The following is a 20,405-nucleotide window of genomic DNA, read 5'->3' as shown; positions in this document are numbered from 1 at the left end:
AATAAATTTCCGCCGAACCTGGGATCGAACTCACGCTGACAGTGGCCAACTGAATACAAATCCAGCGCGCTACCAACTGAGCTATATCCCCGCCCCACACACACACACACACACACACACACACGAGTACAGACTCATGCACGCGCACACACACACACACACACACACACACACATACACACACACACACACACACACACACTTACACTAACACATGTGCACAAAATGAACACACACACACACGCACCGCGCGAGAGAAAAAGACTACAGGGAGGCATGACGTCATGATGCATTAATTGACGTCAAAGACTTTTGATCGTGACGTAATCTTCTTACGCGAGCTTTATCCATAGTCTTGGATAACCACACACACATAGACTTGAAAACTACAGAATTTCTACCCGTCCAAAGCGGCCTTGGGTGGCTTTTGCTCAAAAAATGGGGGCGCCTATTTTACCCACAGTATTTTTGTAAGTATGGTCCCAATTTTTGGTGAACTTCCATCTTCAACTGTAGCCCGTAGCCGGGCACAAAGAATCCTTCTTTATCATGTATTATCGGTATGAAAATTTCTCAAGTCGATTACAGTATAGCGTTCGTGGGATACCTCCAGCTTCGCTGGGATAACATTTGAGAAAAATACTCACCTCTTCCATCCAATACAATGTCGCTCATCAAGCGTGATCATAATTATCTGCAAAATGTATCAACAGTTACATAATTAAGTAGATGTGCAACGCCAAGGCACTGCATACCCCAGCGAAAGACAAACCTCTCTCTTTCTCTCTCTCTCTCTCTCTCTCTCTCTCTCTCTCTCTCTCTCTCTCTCTCTCTCTCTCTCTCTCTCTCTCTGTCTCTCTCCCTCTCTCACCCTCTCTCTCTCTCTCTCTCTCTCAAACACACACGAACACACACACACACACACACACACACACACACACACACACACACACACACACACCTAAGTTACACACGTACACACGTACACACATACACACTCACTCACACGCACTCACTCACTCTCTCACACACACTTCACTGTACACACAAAACACACCCCCATCCGCACATATAGACAGACGGACATACTCACCTTTACAAACAAACACACATACACACACACATACACTTACGCACACGCACAAACCAACCCACCCACTCTCTCTCTCTCTCTCTCTCTCTCTCTCTCTCTCTCTCTCTCTTTATCTCTTATACAAACAGACACACACCCACACAAACACACACACACACACATGTACATACGCACGCATGTACGCACGCACACACCGACAGACAGACACACACACACACACACACACACACACACACACACACACACACATTGACTCACACAAATCTCATACACACAATACACACACACATACGCACATACACGGTTGGCCTAGTGGTAAGGCGTCCGCCCCGTGATCGGGAGGTCGTGGGTTAGAACCCAGGCCGGGTTTGTTTGTTTGACTTTAAAATTGGCAATCTAGTGGGTGCTCCGCCTGGCGGCTGGCATTATGGGGTTAGTGCATGCTAGGACTGGTTGGTCCGGTGTCAGAATAATGTGACTGTGTGAGACATGAAGCCTGTGCTGCGACTTCTGCCTTTTGTGTGGCGCACGTTATATCTCAAAGCAGCACCGCCCTGATAATTATGGAAACAAACAAACAAATACGCACATAGACAGACGGACACACACACCTTTACAAACAAACACATATACACACTCATACACACACAAACATACACACAAACTCATGCACACACACATTCACACACACACACACACTCCGGTTGGTCCAGTGTCAGAATAATGTGACTGCACTCTAAATTTTATAACACTTTGAGAACACTGAAAGTGTTTAGGGTGAATACTTAAAGTGTTAGGGTGAACACATTTTTACACTTTTGGAACACAGAAAGTGTTCTCAATGTGTTATCCTGAAGCATCTTCTGCTACCTGAACACTTTTGGAACACATGGTAAACACTTTTTTGCACAGTGGAACACCAGGTGAACACACGTGTTCAACAAGTGTTCCACAAGTGTTCCACTTCGTCTTTTAGTCATGCTCCGAATAAAATAATACATTAAAAATATCTGGGCCATGAGCAGATTCGAACCCGAGATCTTCGCCTTGCCATGTCAGCGCTCTACCGATTGAGCTACGGAGACTCGTCGGGATGTAGCGTCGCTTAGAGTATATAATTTTTATACCCCTTAGACCGCTGTGGGACGTTTTTTTGTTTTTGTTTTTAATCGTGTTGTGCTTATATTTTTTCATCAAACATTTATTTCGTCTGAGACATCTAATAAGCGGTAAGTATTAGCATTTTTATTTTTACAATTTAATAATGTTACTAATTGTCCCATCATGCTTCAGCTGGATCAAAAAAGAACGTTGACACTTTTAGATCTGTGGACCTGTCTGCGTTGTCGCTGCGTTGATTTGGCTCAGGATTTCCGATTGTTATCTGTAAGTTGCTTGCTGAGATTTTGTATTAATTCATCTAAGCTTAGTCACTCGAATTTTTGTTGTAACATGTTCCTGTTACTTGTATCTGTGGACGTTTGAAGACAATTTCTCTAATTTTGCTGTCGCAACGGTTTCAGCTGATCAGTGGACCTTTTACATTAGTTCTGCGTTGGTAAATAAACTCTATTTCAATTTGATGTTGATTTTTTTTATTCTGGTTGATGTGCTTGGTTTTGTGTTATTGATATACTTGTATGTCCAGGGGTTCCTTATAATTATAATGGTGGTCCAGTGAACGATACCTTCCGCCTGTGGTCAGAGCAATACATTTGCAGATTTTCGGATTCTTCTTCTTCCTTTGGTTAGATCATAGATGCACGATCTGCACGCTAGATATAAAAGTGAAGCGGTAGGCTAAAAACAGCATACATTAATGAACAACATTCATCATAATAGTGGCCAGGTTGATTGTGTGCACAATTTAGAATAATTCTATGCATGCTTGGTTGTATTTGATTTCACAGATCTATCACACTTTCAGGGAACTGGGAAGCCGTTTGAGCTGATGTGCCCATGTGGCGAATCGATGTGGGCGTAACTTGCGCACATTTCTTCTGAATTGCACTGAGGATGAACAGGAGGCACTGACGGCAACCCAGACGTGTTTACCAAGGTACGCATGTCCTGCATTTGCATATAGTGTGTAGTTTTGCAGAGAAATATTGACTTTCAAATTGATCTGATAAGTTTTGTTTGTTTGTTTGCTTAACGCCCAGCCGACTACGAAGGGCCATATCAGGGCGGTGCTGCTTTGACATTTAACGTGCGCCACACACAAGACAGAATCACAGGCTTCATGTCTCACCTAGTCACATTATTCTGACACCGGACCAACCAGTCCTAGCACTAACCCCATAATGCCAGACGCCAGGCGGAGCAGCCACGAGATTGCCAATTTTAAAGTTTTAGGTATGACCCGGCCGGGGTTCGAAGCCACGACCTCCCGATCACCGGGCGGACGCCTTACCACTAGGCCAATTGTGCCGGCGGTTGCGGAATCATTGATTATACTATTTGCTGAAATATTCTGTTTCAAAATTAATATCTCCGTGCAAAACACACCAGACAGTCGCCAAACTCATATGTGGACACACACACACACACACACACACACACACACATACACACACACACACACAGCCAGCCCCCTCTCCTTCCACATTTGACAGAAATCTAAATGTTGATACACAGTTTCACAATAAACAAAAGTATGAGAATCAGAACACTTGTCAGTGTAGCTACGATGTGGAACTTCAGTAAAATAGTGTTTGATTTCTTAACATGCATCTTGTGTCAGGGTTCGACACTAGCGGGGGCGGGGGGCGGAACGCCCCAGAGTTTTGTGTTCCGCCCCAAACATTGCTGAAGCTTGGGGCCCACTCCGCCCCTGGATAAATTCCAACAATGACAAACCGAAAATTCTAATGCCATAGCCAATCACTAAAAATCGCCAGTCAAAGTCGTCACTGAAATTTGCGTAACGATCAATGCCGCAGTCAAGAAAAACAACATTGAAATCGTCGAAGGACAATGCCGCAAGGGAAATAACTCCCAGATTGCGCTCTTTAGCGTGAGAGATAAGTATCGCCTTCAAATGCCAAACGCAAAATGTGGCGACACATCCCTGATGTAAAAAGACATGGAAATGAAGATGAAGAACAGCGTGGAGAGAAATGAAAAAAGGAGACCGATGCAGCCAAAAGCGCGAAGCGCTGTCGTAATTTCAATGTCAAATGGTTGAAAGAATTTCCCTGGCTTCAGTACGATGAAGAAAAACAGACAATGCATTGCCGCCCGTGCAGATCTTATAGTTATAGCGGAGAACCACTTGGAAAAAGTGGTGATTCTGAAGGTATTTATATATACTTAGCATGAATAACAGTGGGCCCCATATTTTTGTTTTCCGCCCCAGCAATTTCCATCTCCGGGGCCAGTGTGGCCCCAGGCCAAATAAGTTAGTGTCGACCCCTGTGTGTGTGCAGGAACCATACTGCTTGGCTGAGGCACTTTCTGGAGATGGAGCTAACAGTAATGCGACGAAACCTTGTGGATGCACTTCATTCATGTAAGTTTAAGCTTTCTGTGGGATACAGCGCAGTTACATTTTGAGAATGCTGCCTTATTTTGCAGTCTTCTCCTTAAAAGGTGGAAAAAATATACATATTTTTAAGTTCAGTGAGTGCTGAGGCCTGCAATGATAAAATGTTTTCCTGAACTAAGTCTACTCAGAATTTCCATTCGTTATGGTAGAGTAGTGCCGTAAACACTGAGGCCAGCTTTAGTCAAAGCATGGCCAACAGACAACACGCTGCTGATCCGCTTGGATCTGCCATTGCCGCTAACAGTGTATGCAGGGTGCATTCAATATGACACCCTTTTCTTTTGAAAATATTCTCATCGGAGTTTATGATTGGTTTTGACAGTGATCGCTGGCCTCCAATGGTCGCTGACAAGGTGTTTTCCTTCGGTTCACGTAGGTTTAGCTTGAGATCACGTGAATTAAAAGCGATCCGTTTGTAAGTTTTGGTTAGTTTGATCTAAATAATGAAATATTTTAGAATATTATGATAGAAATTAGAATGCATTTTATATTAAAGAATGCATTCCATATCATAGAACACGTTCTATATTTATAGAAGGCATTCTATAAAATAGAAAACATTGTATAATATAGAATGCATTCAATCATACTTGTCATTTGCCAAGAAATGTATTCTATTATACTTTATAGAATGCATTCCATAACGTCCAACAATGCATTCTTATGATAGAATGCATTCTTATGATATAATGCATTCCATAAAGCGCCACAAAACTTCTACAGGCCAGCTCGGTATGGTCCCTGCTTCGAAAGCAAACACTCTCACACACAGCTCTCTCTTTCTCTCTGTCTCTGTCTGTGTCTCTCTGTCTGTGTCTCTCTCTCTGTCTCTCTCTCTGTCTCTCTCTCTCTCTCTCTCTCTCTCTCTCTCTCTCTCTCTCTCTCTCTCTCTCTCTCTCTCTCTCTCTCTCTCTCTCTCTCTCTCTCTGTGCGTGTGTGTGGCTGTGTGTGTGTGTGTAGTTCTGCTTTTCTTTGCGGGGCTGGCCTGTTGTAGTTTCGGGACATTATGCATATAAATTATAATACATTTCAGGACGTTAAAGAACGCATTCTATCATAAAAAGCATTTTGGTATTTTGTGTAAATAGAATGCATTTTATCATAGAAGGCAGTTCGGGACGTTATAGAATGCATTCTATAATATAGAATACATTACATAATAAATGATTTCCTTATAATTCATTATTTAGATCAAACCAACAAAACTTAGGTAGTTTCTTTACAAACGGATTACTAGAGGGTGCATTCAATATGACACCCTTTTCTTTGAACTAAAACTCATCGGAGTTCACGATTAATTGCGACAGTGATCTTTGGCTTCCAGTGATTGTTGACAAGGTGTTTTCCCTGGGTTCACATAGGTTAAGAACGAGTTAAGGAAAACGGGCGTGCTCAAGGCCTCGCCACATTAGCAGTACGGTTTACTGCTTACCTTATATAAACAATTTGTAGAGTGCCATTTTCCAGAGTGGCCACGCGCTAATGAAATCCTTGCGAAAGACCTATTTTAATTCTACTTTTTGTTCTTAGGGACAGACTCCTGCTTCAAGAGGGATTACTTTTTACATTCAGTCGTGTGTGCATGTGCGTGCATGCGAGTGTCATTGTGTGTTGGGAAGGTGAGAGCGAATTGGACGTGACGTATTTGTTCTCTGTTATGTGACCTATGCCCGTTCTGGAATAAAAAAAGTTTACCTGTAACTGCGATTGTTGGAGATCTACTGACAGCAAGAAGAAGTCCACTAGTAGTTAAGATTTACACTTCAGTGTTATCAATTAAGTACAAACGTTTAACACAAACCTGTTAAGAGTTGGAAATGCATCATGTTCTAAAACTCACTTTTATTTCGAACAGGATGTTCCGGACAGCGAGTTGAAAACTAAACCAAAGACCAAGGGCCTGGAATCCTCCCAACTCTGAAGGGTGTTTTTGTTATCGGACTTTCGTGTGTGAACTTTCAAGATGGGGTTTACCAGAGCTCCGTTCATATTATTTAATAGCAACATATACCGAGCAACAAAAGAAACGCGAAAAAATTATGCAATGTTTGATTGACAAAAATCTCGAACAATTATGGAGTTAGAATTATCAAACCACAACATTTTGATGAAGGCATGTTTGACACAGCTGTTGCGTGAGTATTTTGATGCTGCGATTGTTTCAACACACGGGACAAAACGAAGTTTTGGAGGTCTTGAGCCTTCATCGCGTTCTCTGGCCACTGATCGGACACTGGTTGCTTCCAGTGATGTTCCTGGTATTGTCAGCGGCTGAATTGAATCGATGTCGAAGACGTTGTGGAAGGAAATTGCGATCTTGTCTTATTGGGGTAATGCGAAAAAATCTACCGCGTTGCATAACTGCAGTGCTTCCAATGTCACCAGAACATTGCAGAAGGTGATAAACTGTTGACACATGCACGTGCCAGCGCTTCTGGATCACCCCCAGCTTTAAATCGACGTGGCATTTTGGTGGTGTCAATCTTGGCATCCTGGCTGTTTCAAAAGTGAGACTGGCAGCAAGCGTGCCATGGTCTCTTTTGGTTGCTAATGCATTAGTGAACACATCTCACACATCAGATTTCTCCTGCTCTACTTGCACGTGCTGCGAGCGCGCATTATCTGTTTTACGATAAACCTGCTTGTCCCGTGTATTAAAACAGTCACAGCATCAAAATAATCACACAAAAGCAAGGTCAAACATGCCTTCATTAAACTTTTGTAGTTTAATAATTCTAACTCTATAATTGATGAAGATTTTGTCAATCAAACAATGACGATTTTTGTTGCTCGGTATATTATGTGTTCAACAATTCCTACCCCAGACCCGTTTGTTCTGCGACTGCTGCAGACATTTCTTTTTGTCAATTAAAAATGCTTCTTTGCTCACAAAATTTGATTTTAATGTCTTTCTGAATTGTATGACAGTGCAGGATGAAAGTGTTCCAAAAGTGTTCTAAAAGTGTTCCAAAAGTGTTCTAAAAGTGTTCCAAAAGTGTTCCAAAAGTGTTCTAAAAGTGTTCCAAAAGTGTTCTAAAAGTGTTCTAAAAGTGTTCCAAAAGTGTTCTAAAAGTGTTCCAAAAGTGTTCCAAAAGTGTTCTAAAAGTGTTGACCTGAACATTTTTATGTGTTCAGAAGTGGTTACAGCAGGGTGAACACTTAAAAGTGTTCAGATGTGAACACTTTTGGAACACTTTTGGAACACTTTTTTGTGCATAGAACACTTTTTGTGTTCCAAAAGTGTTCCAAAAGTGTTCTACTAAAAGGGTGTTCAGAAGTGGTTACAGAAAGGGTGTTCAGGAGTGGAACACTTTTGTTTAGAGTGTGGGTGAGACATGAAGCCTGTGCTGCGACTTCTGTCTTGTGTGTGGCGCACGTTATATGTCAAAGCAGCACCGCCCTGATAAGGCCCTTCGTGGTCGGCTGGGCGTTAAGCAAATAAACAAACAAACACCCACACACACACACACACACACACACACACACACACACACTGTACATACGCACGCACACACACACACACACACACACAGACACACACACAGACACACACACACACACACACACACACACATTGACTGACACAAATCTCATACACACATAACACACACTTATACGCACATAGACTGGCACGGTTGGCCTAGTGGTAAGGCGTCCGCCCCGTGATCGGGAGGTCGTGGGTTCGAACCCCGGCCGGGTCATACCTAAGACTTTAAAATTGGCTATCTAGTGGCTGCTCCGCCTGGCGTCTGGCATTATGGGGTTAGTGCTAGGACTGGTTGGTCCGGTGTCAGAATAATGTGACTGGGTGAGACATGAAGCCTGTGCTGCGACTTCTGTCTTGTGTGAGGCGCACGTTATATGTCAAAGCAGCACCGCCCTGATATAGCCCTTCGTGGTCGGCTGGGCGTTGAGCAAACAAACAAACAAATACGCACATAGACAGTCGGACACACACACCTTTACAAACAAACACATATACACACTCATACACACACAAACATACACACAAACTCATGCACACACACATTCACACACACACACACACTCTCTCTCTCTCAAACACACACACACACACACACACACACACACACACCAAGTCACACACACACTCACTCACACGCACTCACTCACTCTCTAACAAAAAACTTCATACACACAAAACACACACCCATACGCACATATGGACAGACGGACATGCACACCTTTACAAACAAACACACATACACGCACACACATACACTTATGCCCACACACACACTTACACACACACGAGTACAGACTCATGCACCTGTGCGCGCACACACACACACACACACACACACACAAATACACACACACCACACACATACGAGTACAGACTCATGCACGCGTGCGCGCACACACACACACACACACAATACACACACAACACACACACACACACGCACACATACACACACAGGAACACTAACACATGTGCACAAAATGAACACAAACACACACACTGCGCGAGAGAGAAAGACTACAGGGAGGCATGACGTCATGATGCATTAATTGACGTCAAAGACTTTCGACCGTGACGTATTCTTCTTACGCGAGCTTTATCCATAGACTTGGAAACTACGGAATTTCTACCCGTCCAAAGCGGCCTGGGGTGGCGTTTGCTGAAAAAATGGGGGCGCCTATTTTACCCACCGTATTTTTGTTAGTATGGTCCCCATTTTTGGTGAACTTCCATCTCCAACTGTAGCACGTAGCCGGGCACAACGAATCCTTCTTTATCATGTATTATTCGGTGTGCACATTTCTCAAATCGATTACAGTATAGCGTTCACGGGATACCTCCAGCTTCGCTGGGATGAAACATTGGAACAACAGAGAAAAAAGACACCAAAAAGAACAAGAAAACAAAACAGAAAGACGTCCCGAGGAAAAAAAAATGTTGCTAACTGCACCCGGTGTTCCCAGGCGGTCACCCATCCAAGTACTAACCGGGCCCGACGTTGCTTAACTTCGGTGATCGGACGAGAACCGGTGCTTTCAACGTGGTATGGCCGTTGGCGAGAGTAGAGGGAAATTTAACCTCTATATATCGATGCAAACTGCACAAGCATGATAAATACATTTATTTTTGGCTTTATTTGGTTTTGTTCATTCCCATGCCATGTCTTGTTTCCACAGACATGTACCACTGTCCGGTGACGTACAAGGTGTTCAACGAGAACACTCACATTGTGGCCGTCAGACAGACAGGGAACGTCTACTGTCATGATGTAAGTACATTATAATGCAAGTAAATTAAAGGGAAAATACCAGAAAGAAAAAAGCCCTCAGCTTGTTTCCAAAATGATACAATTTGTAGCATGCAATCACTTTGATTTAATTGATTACCATACTTGTGCGTTGGTTGACCAGCAGGGTTTAGCCTGGAAGAAAAAGACAATGGGACATTTGTCCCCCTCAACCAAATTCTAATGGGACATTACATAGTCGAAGGCAAAACGCACAAAGCAGGCTAGGCGGTCCGAAAATGCTTTTGTCAAAAGATGCAAAATAGTTCTATTTGGTGCCATTGGTGATATACGAATGTGCCGGTGTATCAGATTAGTGTGTGTGTGTGCGTTTTTGCTCAGGTTTTTCCGAACACTGTACTTCCGTGAAAAGTGTGCACGATGTGGCGCAGTGGTACGTAATCTCAGTGCGCTCTTTGACACACTGAAGGGCTTTCCAATGGGACATTTTGAGATGTTATGCGCCAATGGTGCAAGGCGCACTAGTAAATGAAACCCTGGACCAGAGCCTGACTAAGCCCAAGGGTTGTCAGACACGAGCTGCTGTCAGCTGTGATATTTTGCGCCTGGCTTACTTGAAACAATCTCTATTCAGCAACAAGAAAGAGAGGCCTGGATTCTGTGAATTTGATTGCCTGTGGAATCTGTGGTTTGCCAGTTTAAAGTTTTATTTTGCTGAAACTCTGTCATAATTGCATTGTGACTGTTTTCTTTGAGGCAAAAGCTTTGCTTATGGGGATTGATTTCCTTATTGCAAGAATGAAAAGTCATCTAAAACTATCGAATTAAAAAAATTAATGTTTTTGTCATTTCCAGCCTTCAAGATAAAGTTTTAATCAGTCGAAGCTTCCTAATTTGAATCAAACTTTCTCAAATCTTTAATAACACAAACATTTAAAACATTTTGCTTCACTCTTTTCTGTTGTATAGGCTGTGGACAGGCTGAACCTGAAGACGGGCAATCTGAAGGACCTGATGACGGACGAACCCTTCACACGCAAAGACATCATCACCATCCAGGTCAGTACGTCTTGTTGAAAGAAAGGGTATGATCTGTGCAAGCATCAGCGCTTCCCTGTCTTCTTTTATTTACACTGGACTGGCTTTGTACTGGACTGGCTTTGTACTGGACTGGCTTTGTACTGGACTGGCTTTGTACTGGACTGGCTTTGTACTGGAGTGGCTGTCACATAATCCCTGTGACAGACATCTGCAATCCCCAAAGTGTGACACATAGCCTAGCCAAGGGTCTTTTTTGGCATAGAAAGTTTGAATAGTTTTATTTTTAATTTGTTGTTGTGGGGTTAGGGTTCAATAAAGTGGCGCACATTTTTTTCTCCTAATTTATTAAAGGCACACCCCTTCCTGTGTGCACTGTGTGGCGCACCGTCTCAGATCACGTGAGGCGTCTACATAGGATAAGACCATCCCACCACTTGCACATATCCCAAATATGAACATCCTGACTGCCCGCTGTGGCGAGTTGTTTTTTTCCTTACAACTTCATTAAAAAAAAATCCCCAATATACACAGGGAGCACACAGGCTGTGCATTGTTGTTATGTGACCAAGTGGAGGGATGGTATGTGACCAAGTGGAGGGATGGTATGTGACCAAGTGGAGGGATGGTATGTGACCAAGTGGAGGGATGGTATGTGACCAAGTGGAGGGATGGCATGTGACCAAGTGGAGGGATGGCATGTGACCAAGTGGAGGGATGGCATGTGACCAAGTGGAGGGATGGTATGTGACCAAGTGGAGGGATGGTATGTGACCAAGTGGAGGGATGGTATGTGACCAAGTGGAGGGATGGCATGTGACCAAGTGGAGGGATGGTATGTGACCAAGTGGAGGGATGGTATGTGACCAAGTGGAGGGATGGTATGTGACCAAGTGGAGGGATGGTATGTGACCAAGTGAAGGGATGGTATGTGACCAAGTGGAGGGATGGTATGTGACCAAGTGGAGGGATGGTATGTGACCAAGTGGAGGGATGGTATGTGACCAAGTGGAGGGATGGTATGTGACCAAGTGGAGGGATGGTATGTGACCAAGTGGGGGGATGGTATGTGACCAAGTGGAGGGATGGTATGTGACCAAGTGGAGGGATGGTATGTGACCAAGTGGAGGGATGGTATGTGACCAAGTGGAGGGATGGTATGTGACCAAGTGGAGGGATGGTATGTGACCAAGTGGAGGGATGGTATGTGACCAAGTGGGGGGATGGTATGTGACCAAGTGGGGGGATGGTATGTGACCAAGTGGGGGGATGGTATGTGACCAAGTGGAGGGATGGTATGTGACCAAGTGGAGGGATGGTATGTGACCAAGTGGAGGGATGGTATGTGACCAAGTGGAGGGATGGTATGTGACCAAGTGGAGGGATGGTATGTGACCAAGTGGAGGGATGGTATGTGACCAAGTGGAGGGATGGTATGTGACCAAGTGGAGGGATGGTATGTGACCAAGTGGAGGGATGGTATGTGACCAAGTGGAGGGATGGTATGTGACCAAGTGGAGGGATGGTATGTGACCAAGTGGAGGGATGGTATGTGACCAAGTGGAGGGATGGTATGGACCAAGTGGAGGGATGGTATGTGACCCAGTGGAATGAGGGTTTAATCCCATGCGACAGCCAGACAGTGATCACAACTGTTTACATAAAAAGATAAGGAAAGAAAACTTTATTGTCCATTTTCATTTTACATAAACATGGAAATGTGTCTGTTGGCACCTCATCGCATTTCTTATAACACAAACACACGATCATAAAGACAAACACACGATCATAAAGACAAACACACCATCATACAGCATAATTGAAGGACTATGACTTTTATCAAAATGTGATTCTTGGCTTCATGAAATGATGATGGTGAGCTCAGACTGGGTGGTGAATGTTGTGATGGTATTTTCAGGACCCCACCAACCTGGACAAGTTCAACATCCAGGCTTTCTACTACATCAGGAAGAAACTCAAACTGACCGATGAAGGTGAGTGACACTGCTGGCCAGTAGAAGTACAGTGGAAACACCAATAAAAGACCTGAAAAAATCAGTCTTAGAAAAAAGGAGTCTTAAAATTGGGGTAAATTTATAGAGAACGAAGGAAAGGTGCAAAGGTGTTTTATTCTGGATCCACCTGGAAGCTTTCTGATAGGTACTGCGCTTGACTATTGCAGACCCGCGATAGCTTGGGAATAAAGGGAAACCACTGAATAACAGCTAACCACTATATTGATGACTAGATGATTACTCGCTTCGCCAGGAAAAAGTAGAGCCGCGTACCCGGCTTTGCCGGGAAGAAGTAGAGGAATACCCGGCTTCGCCGGGATGAAAGCGTTGTGGACAGTGACCTTCTAAAAATAGTAACGGGAATATCTGGCTTCGCCGGGATGAAAGCGTTGTGGACAGTGACCTTCTAAAAATAGTAACTGGAATATGGATTGGCGCCACACGAAGGAAGGGAGATAAACGCAAAACACTGGAGAAGATAAGGAAGAGTTACTGGGAATGGATCTGGGAAGATGGACAGAAAAAGCAAAATCGGTACAGCGCTGCGCGCTGAGAGCACGTGTTGAAAATTCTCATCGACCAGGTTGTGTCCGGGGTCTACCTGAATATGCCCACCAAATTTGAAGCAGATCCATCGAGAACTTTGGCCGTGCATCGCGAACACACACACACACACACACACACACACACACACACACACACACACACACACACACACACACACACACACACACACACACACACAAGTCGTATATATATATAGATAGATAGATGGTAACATGTTGTTTTGCAGAGGAGGATAAGGCAAAGAGAGACCCGCGTTACAACCTTGTGATTAAAGGAAAACAACTGAATATCAGAGATGGTAACATCTTGTTTTGCAGAGGAGGAGAAGGCGAAGAAAGACCCGCGCTACCACCTGAAGCTGGTGAACAACGAGGCCAAGTCTGCCCTGGAGGAGCTGGACAGAGAGTACGTGCCGTCCCCATACCTGGTAGGTGGCTTGATTGGTACAGTGAGAAAATCAGGTTTTAAAAAGGAGGGAGTTTTAAAATTGGGGTAATTTTACAGATGAACAAAAAATCTAAGAAAACAAGGTCTTAAAATGGAGGAAGACCTAAACGGGGGGGTGTCAAACTGGGGGGTCTCAAACTGGGGGGTCTCAAAAGGGGGGTCTCAAAAGGGGGGTCTCAAAAGGGGGGTCTCAAAAGGGGGGTTCCACTGTATCATTTAGTCCTGTTTGAGGAGATTCTGCACAAAGTTGACTGAAAAATAAATCCTTCGCCTAGTGTAGGGGCTGAACCCACAACGATAGCAACCACTGGTTTGAAACCAGTGCCAGTACCCACTGAGCAATCCCCCCCCCCCCCCCCATCCCTTACACTGGGACACTGACTGACTGACTGAGTTGCTAATTATGTTGGCCAAGGTAAGCAATTTTGTTTGGTTGGATTCAGGTAACATGACTCCCCAAAAATAGGGGTTCTGTGTGTGTGTTCAACACAATTGTAAAACTCAGTTTTAGGGCAGCCATTGTATTCTGAATTCAAGAGTGGTTAATACTACCGCTTGATTTCTTCTTTTGTTTAGTTCACTTTCTATGGATCATGCACGCTTCAGTCTTTTCTGTGGAAGGAGCAACAAATGTCCCATTGTCCATGAAATTTAGTTGTGTTTTCAGAATGTTGAAAAAAGTGTTATAGTCGATGGAGAAAACTTCAGGGCTCCCCACGGATGGTCCTCCTAGAGGATCCCGAGACTCCCACTTTCAATTTCTAGAGGGTCCATGGACCCCCACTGCAGAATTTTTGAGGGTCCCAAGGGTCCAAAATCCGAGAAGTCCCGATATACTTTTAAAACATTGTGGTCGAGCATTAGTGTACTGCGCTTCGCTGGATCTGTGTTTGTTCACCGCTGAAGTCGCCTGGCATGGTTTTGCCCGAGCAACCCGTGCGTTTTAGGACATAACCGTTGCCGGACACAGCTACGTTTGCATCACTTTCAACCTCCTTTCCGATTTCCTTTGCGTGTGAAATTGACACGGGTGTTTGCACAAGACGTATACGTAGAGGTTACACGCCGAGTCTCAGTGATTATTAAAAATAATGGTCGAAGTTTGCGGATCATGAAAAATGCGAGCTTTAGCAAGCTTTTTCATGACCGCGAACTGAGACCATTATTTTTTATAATCACTGAGACGAGGTGTGTAACCTCTTTATTCCTCCTTTCTTCAGTTATTCAAAGAAAAGAGGAGTTTTTTTGCGAAAGTTTGATCGAATCCTATTCACTCAACCAGTCAACCTGCGCAGGCGATCGATTAATGCGCGGTTGTATAGTTATGTGCAAATCATTCCATTCTGTTAACACTTCTTGTCAGTTTTCCTATTTTGGACTAAAATCAAGTACACAGATATGCTGTTATTCTGCTGTGGCGGCAAAGGCAGATATTGTGTGTTCTGTATATGTTTTGGTATCGCTTAGGATAATGTTCTTTCGTCAAATGGGACTAGCAGACGAACTTTTGCACGCGTGTTCCAACGTTAAAAACTGTATGAAGTTCAGTTTTCTGGGGAAAATAGTGTATGAAACCGATTTATGTTGTTTAAATTGATGAGATGTGTGCATTTGGTTGCGTGTGATCTGTTTATTAAATGAAATATTGTTGAAAACTGACCGTCGGATTGCAGTCTGTTGTCGAAGAAACTGAGTGAAAAGAAGGGGAACTACTCTTGTCGCTAGACAAAGTATGAGTTACTTGCCTTGCGGGAAATTGCTTGTGATGAACGTTTGAGCACGGCAAATCTAGATTCAGAAAACAACCGAACTCATGGATTTTATATGAAGATTCATGTGTTCAGGCCTGTAGTTGTTAATTTAAATGCGGTATGTTTGTATTGTTTGCTCCAGAGATGTATACTTCGTACGTTAGAGCGTTCGGAACTTTTCAGTCGCAAAAAGTAGTACCGAAACAGAACAACTTCTCAACCCATTGCACTATCGAGGATTCAGGCTGTTGCTGGGTCGTTATTTGTTTGGTTGCTGGGTCATTATCGAAAAATAACTACCCCTACAAGTTTACAGAGGTAAAGAAGCAGAGGGGGGAATAAAGTTCGAAAACCGTACCTCAGGTACACAATAGCTGACCATTGCAGTCTGAAAATAGTATCTTCGGTACGCATGATATGGGGAAGTTAGTGCGTCCCTGGACCCGCTCTTTTAAAGTTTAGTGCGTCCCGTGACCCCTTCTATAAATTTCTAGTACGTGTAGGACGCAGGGACGCACTCTGGGGAGGCCTGACCTTAATCCAACTTTCTTTTATTGGCTCACGTAAGTGTAGCCTATGCGATGATAAACTTTGTCTGTCTGTGCGTGCGTATGTATGTATGTATGTATACAATATGTGTGTATGTCTGTGGTAGAAACTTTAACATTTCCGAGTCTATGGATTACGTCAGTCTCGGTCAAAAGTGTTCGACGTGTGTGATAGAAACTATTTGAAGACGTCACATTATGACGTAAGAGGGTTAGACGTCACGCAAAGGAATTACTGAAAGTCTCGGTCATTGTTATTGTGAGCGGGCCGAGACTTCTTGGCAGATCCAGGGTCTCGCTTTCTTGCATAGTTTCACCTATTTGCTTACTGTGTGTGTGTGTGTGTGTGTGTGTGTGTGTGTGTGTGTGTGTGTGTGTGTGTGTGTGTGTGTGTGTGTGTGTGTGTGTGTGTGTGTGTGTGTGTGTGTGTGTGTGTGTGTGTGTGTGTGTGTGTGTATGTGTGACGGAGTGATTGAGTTTGTGTTACTGTTTTTCGATTTCTTACGTGAGCCTTGAAGGCTTCGCCTCTTGTTTGAAATTATTTCTTACCTTTTTTAAACTTTCTTTTTGGGGTGGTCTTTAAGCAAGAGTCTGTAAGGCTTTTATCAATATCAGTGTCCAAGCACTGTGTGCGATATGTGTGAAGATAAAACTGGTGTTTTATGTCAAGTTTGATGGTTTGTTCAAGAGTCTTTGGATACTTTTCTATCATGTCTACATTAAGACCTCGTGTTTATGTTTTCAGGGTTCCAAGGAAATATTTCCGCAGAAGGCAGACAAGTTCAATGCAGTAAGTTTATGTGCTTTGTCTTCCGTTTTCTGAATTAGTAAAAAAATGAGAGCGTCGAATGTTTTGATTTTTGCAATTGGCACTGAGTTGTAAAGATGGAGTTGACATTGTACACACATTTTTTTATCAGCTTTATTTTTTCTTGTTGTTTTTTGTTTTGTTTTTAAACAGATAATGTGGTTTGATAATCCTAACTTCAAATTAAGACAGTAGTAATCTTTCATCTCTGTACAAAATGTTCAAGTGCAAACCCAGGAGACTGGCCTATATGAACTGAACTAGGGGTCCTTAACATCCTCACAAGGCTGGCCTATATGAACTGAACTAGGGGTCCTTAACATCCTCACAAGGCTGGCCTATATGAACTGAACTAGGGGTCCTTAACATCCTCACAAGGCTGGCCTATATGAACTGAACTAGGGGTCCTTAACATCCTCACAAGGCTGGCCTATATGAACTGAACTAGGGGTCCTTAACATCCTCACAAGGCTGGCCTATATGAACTGAACTAGGGGTCCTTAACATCCTCACAAGGCTGGCCTATATGAACTGAACTAGGGGTCCTTAACATCCTCACAAGGCTGGCCTATATGAACTAAACTAGGGGTCCTTAACATCCTCACAAGGCTGGCCTATATGAACTGAACTAGGGGTCCTTAACATCCTCACAAGGCTGGCCTTAATGAACTGAACTAGGGGTCCTTAACATCCTCACAAGGCTGGCCTATATGAACTGAACTAGGGGTCCTTAACATCCTCACAAGGCTGGCCTATATGAACTGAACTAGGGGTCCTTAACATCCTCACAAGGCTGGCCTATATGAACTGAACTAGGGGTCCTTAACATCCTCACAAGGCTGGCCTATATGAACTGAACTAGGGGTCCTTAACATCCTCACAAGGCTGGCCTATATGAACTGAACTAGGGGTCCTTAACATCCTCACAAGGCTGGCCTATACAGTGTGAATTGTTCTCTGGTGGACATTGACTATGTATGATTGTGTTGTGCAGGCTACCTACTCCTGTGGCCGCCTCCTTCACATCCACAGCTATCTCCCCTGAAACACACCACCAGGTTGGTCAGTTGTCTCCCTTTGTGTTTTTCATTTGATTTTTGTTTTTTCTTCCCTTCTTGCTTTCTTTCTTGATTTATTTTTGTTTCCTCTTTATAGTATTTTTTATCCTACATACGTGAGAGAGACACCCGTGAGATAATAATCGTTCAAATCACACGTGTGTATATCATGTAAATGAGGTCATGTCAAGCAAGTCTGGCAGGGACCTGTTTTTCCACTGCTTATGATGCCAAAGTCACCGAGACAAACGTCATTATAGAAACACAAATTGCGCTCGCTAATTACCCTCGATGAATCTTAAGAACTAACACGTCACGCCACACTTTCAGAGTGACGTTTCTTTGCTTTGACGTAAGAGATTGCACGAGGCTTTAGAAGAGATCGAGGTTCTAAAACAAGCGTCTTCAATTTAGCTTCCTCGAATGCAGGACATTTTCAGTAAAATACACGTAAGTACAGTATGTAGGATAAACAGAATACTACATGGCTTGCTGTTCCGTACCAGATTTACACTCGTTGCTTTTTCAAATAGTGAACAGCTCGCTTTCGCTCGCAGTTCAATATTTAAAAAAACAACTCGTGTAAATCTGGTACAACACAGCAAGCCATGTAGTATTCTCTATATGTGAAGAAGTGTTTGGTGCAAGAAAGTGGACATATTAGACCTGGTGTGTTCAAGGTGGAGATTTTGTGAGTGTAGTTGGATGTGACGAAAGGGAGTCGTATAAAGCATTTGCTTTTCTTGGTTTTATTCATCCTTGCTCTGTTTTCTTTCTCTCTATAATTAAACATGCCTTTATCGTGTTTAAAACAAATTATTTTTTTGCCCTGTGGTAGCCCTGATTGATGAAGACGTTCTGCGGTACGAGCGCGTGCTGAAGATGAAGAAGAAGGGGTACGTGCGCATGATGACCAACAAGGGGCCGCTCAACATCGAGCTGCACTGCGACATGGTGCCCAAGACCTGTGAGAACTTCATCAAGCTATGTGCCAAGGGATACTACCACGGCACCGTCTTCCACCGCTCCATCAGAAATTTTATCGTGAGTTCAGATAGACAGACCTGTTTACCCTCCCGGGTTGTCCGGAATTGTTAGGAATTTGGGGTCTAAATTCCGGTATTACGGAAATTTACCGAAAATTACGGAAATTCCGGTCGCAAGAACCTTTTCCATGCGCAAAAACTCGAAGTCGAAATTCTGGTAGTCACCAGGACTGTGATTTCCCGAAAACATTTTTAGCTCAAGGCCAACCAGAACAGCCTTGTCTGCGCATGTGCACAGCAAGGTATTTGTCGGTCAACGCGCGGTTTTGTGGCATTCACCATCCATTCGGTCCGATAGACATGGGTCAGAAGCGATAGACATGGGTCAGAAGCGATAGACATGGGTCAGAAGCGATAGACATGGGTCAGAAGCGATAGACATGGGTCAGAAGCGATAGACATGGGTCAGAAGCGATAGACATGGGTCAGAAGCGTAAGGCCGATCTCTCTGGGGACGAAATGCCATCAAAAAAGCTAAAGTTATACAGAAATATCAATCAATCAATCAATCAATCAATCAATGAGTCTTATATCGCGCATATTCCGTGGGTACAGTTCTAGGCGCTCTGCAGTGATGCCGTGTGAGATGAAATTGTATACGGCCAGTAGATTGCAGCCATTTCGGCGCATATTTACCTTTCACGGCCTATTATTCCAAGTCACACGGGTATAGGTAGACAATTATTAACTGTGCCTAAGCAATTTTGCCAGGAAAGACCCTTTTGTCAATCGTGGGATCTTTAACGTGCACACCCAATGTAGTGTACACGGGGGGAGGTTCGGACACCGAAGAGAGTCTGCACACAAAGTTGACTCTGTGAAATAAATTTCCGCCGAACCTGGGATCGAACTCACGCTGACAGCGGCCAACTGAATACAAATCCAGCGCGCTACCAACTGAGCTATATCCCCGCCCCGACAAAACTAACAAGTCAAGTGGCCGTGTCTGGATAGATATTTCTCTGATTAATGTCCTGAGCTCTTCAGCATCAGGCCTGAAAGTGGCGAGTATTTTATTCGCCATGGCAAACAGAAACATGTAACTGGCGAGTAGAAATGTTCGTCTACTCGCAAACTGTGAGTAAAGTTGCTGAAACAAATTGTTTGTTTGGCTGGTAAAGTTTGCTCTCCGGCTAGTACATTTTCAGAATCACTTGCCAAAGGCGAGAACACCATTTGTTGGACTTTCAGGGCTGAGCATCGATAGGACATTTGACAGGCAAACGGGTGTACCCAAACAGCTTCTTCTTCTT

The 20,405-nt window shown here is 43.7% G+C and overlaps 2 protein-coding genes, 1 long non-coding RNA gene and 1 other non-coding gene across 5 annotated transcripts in view; 2 read left to right on the top strand and 2 right to left on the bottom strand.

Annotated features, from left to right (window-relative positions):
- The window catches only part of LOC138976489 (transcription intermediary factor 1-beta-like), a 433,321-nt gene that overhangs the window by 68,239 nt on the left and 344,677 nt on the right, over positions 1-20,405 (bottom strand). The window lies entirely within an intron of this gene.
- On the top strand, positions 2,411-7,725 carry LOC138976456 (uncharacterized). The gene is made up of 4 exons (XR_011459016.1): positions 2,411-2,479; positions 3,021-3,152; positions 4,522-4,604; positions 6,496-7,725. It is a non-coding gene; the product is annotated as an uncharacterized lncRNA (long non-coding RNA).
- LOC138977592 (5S ribosomal RNA) lies at positions 9,566-9,684 on the bottom strand. The gene has a single exon (XR_011459389.1). It is a non-coding gene; the product is annotated as a 5S ribosomal RNA (ribosomal RNA).
- The window catches only part of LOC138976961 (RING-type E3 ubiquitin-protein ligase PPIL2-like), a 36,150-nt gene continuing 25,526 nt past the window's right edge, over positions 9,782-20,405 (top strand). Inside the window, exons 1-7 of the mRNA XM_070349854.1 lie at positions 9,782-9,895; positions 10,844-10,933; positions 12,831-12,906; positions 13,812-13,921; positions 16,986-17,030; positions 18,043-18,091; positions 18,945-19,150. Coding sequence (XP_070205955.1) covers positions 9,782-9,895; positions 10,844-10,933; positions 12,831-12,906; positions 13,812-13,921; positions 16,986-17,030; positions 18,043-18,091; positions 18,945-19,150 — 690 coding nt within the window. The remainder of the gene's footprint in view (positions 9,896-10,843; positions 10,934-12,830; positions 12,907-13,811; positions 13,922-16,985; positions 17,031-18,042; positions 18,092-18,944; positions 19,151-20,405) is intronic.

Source organism: Littorina saxatilis, linkage group LG9 (genome assembly GCF_037325665.1).
Source record: "Littorina saxatilis isolate snail1 linkage group LG9, US_GU_Lsax_2.0, whole genome shotgun sequence".
NCBI lineage: Eukaryota > Metazoa > Mollusca > Gastropoda > Littorinimorpha > Littorinidae > Littorina > Littorina saxatilis.
The sequence above is the reverse complement of the archived record's forward strand: the minus strand, read 5'-3'. Positions and strand labels throughout refer to the sequence as shown.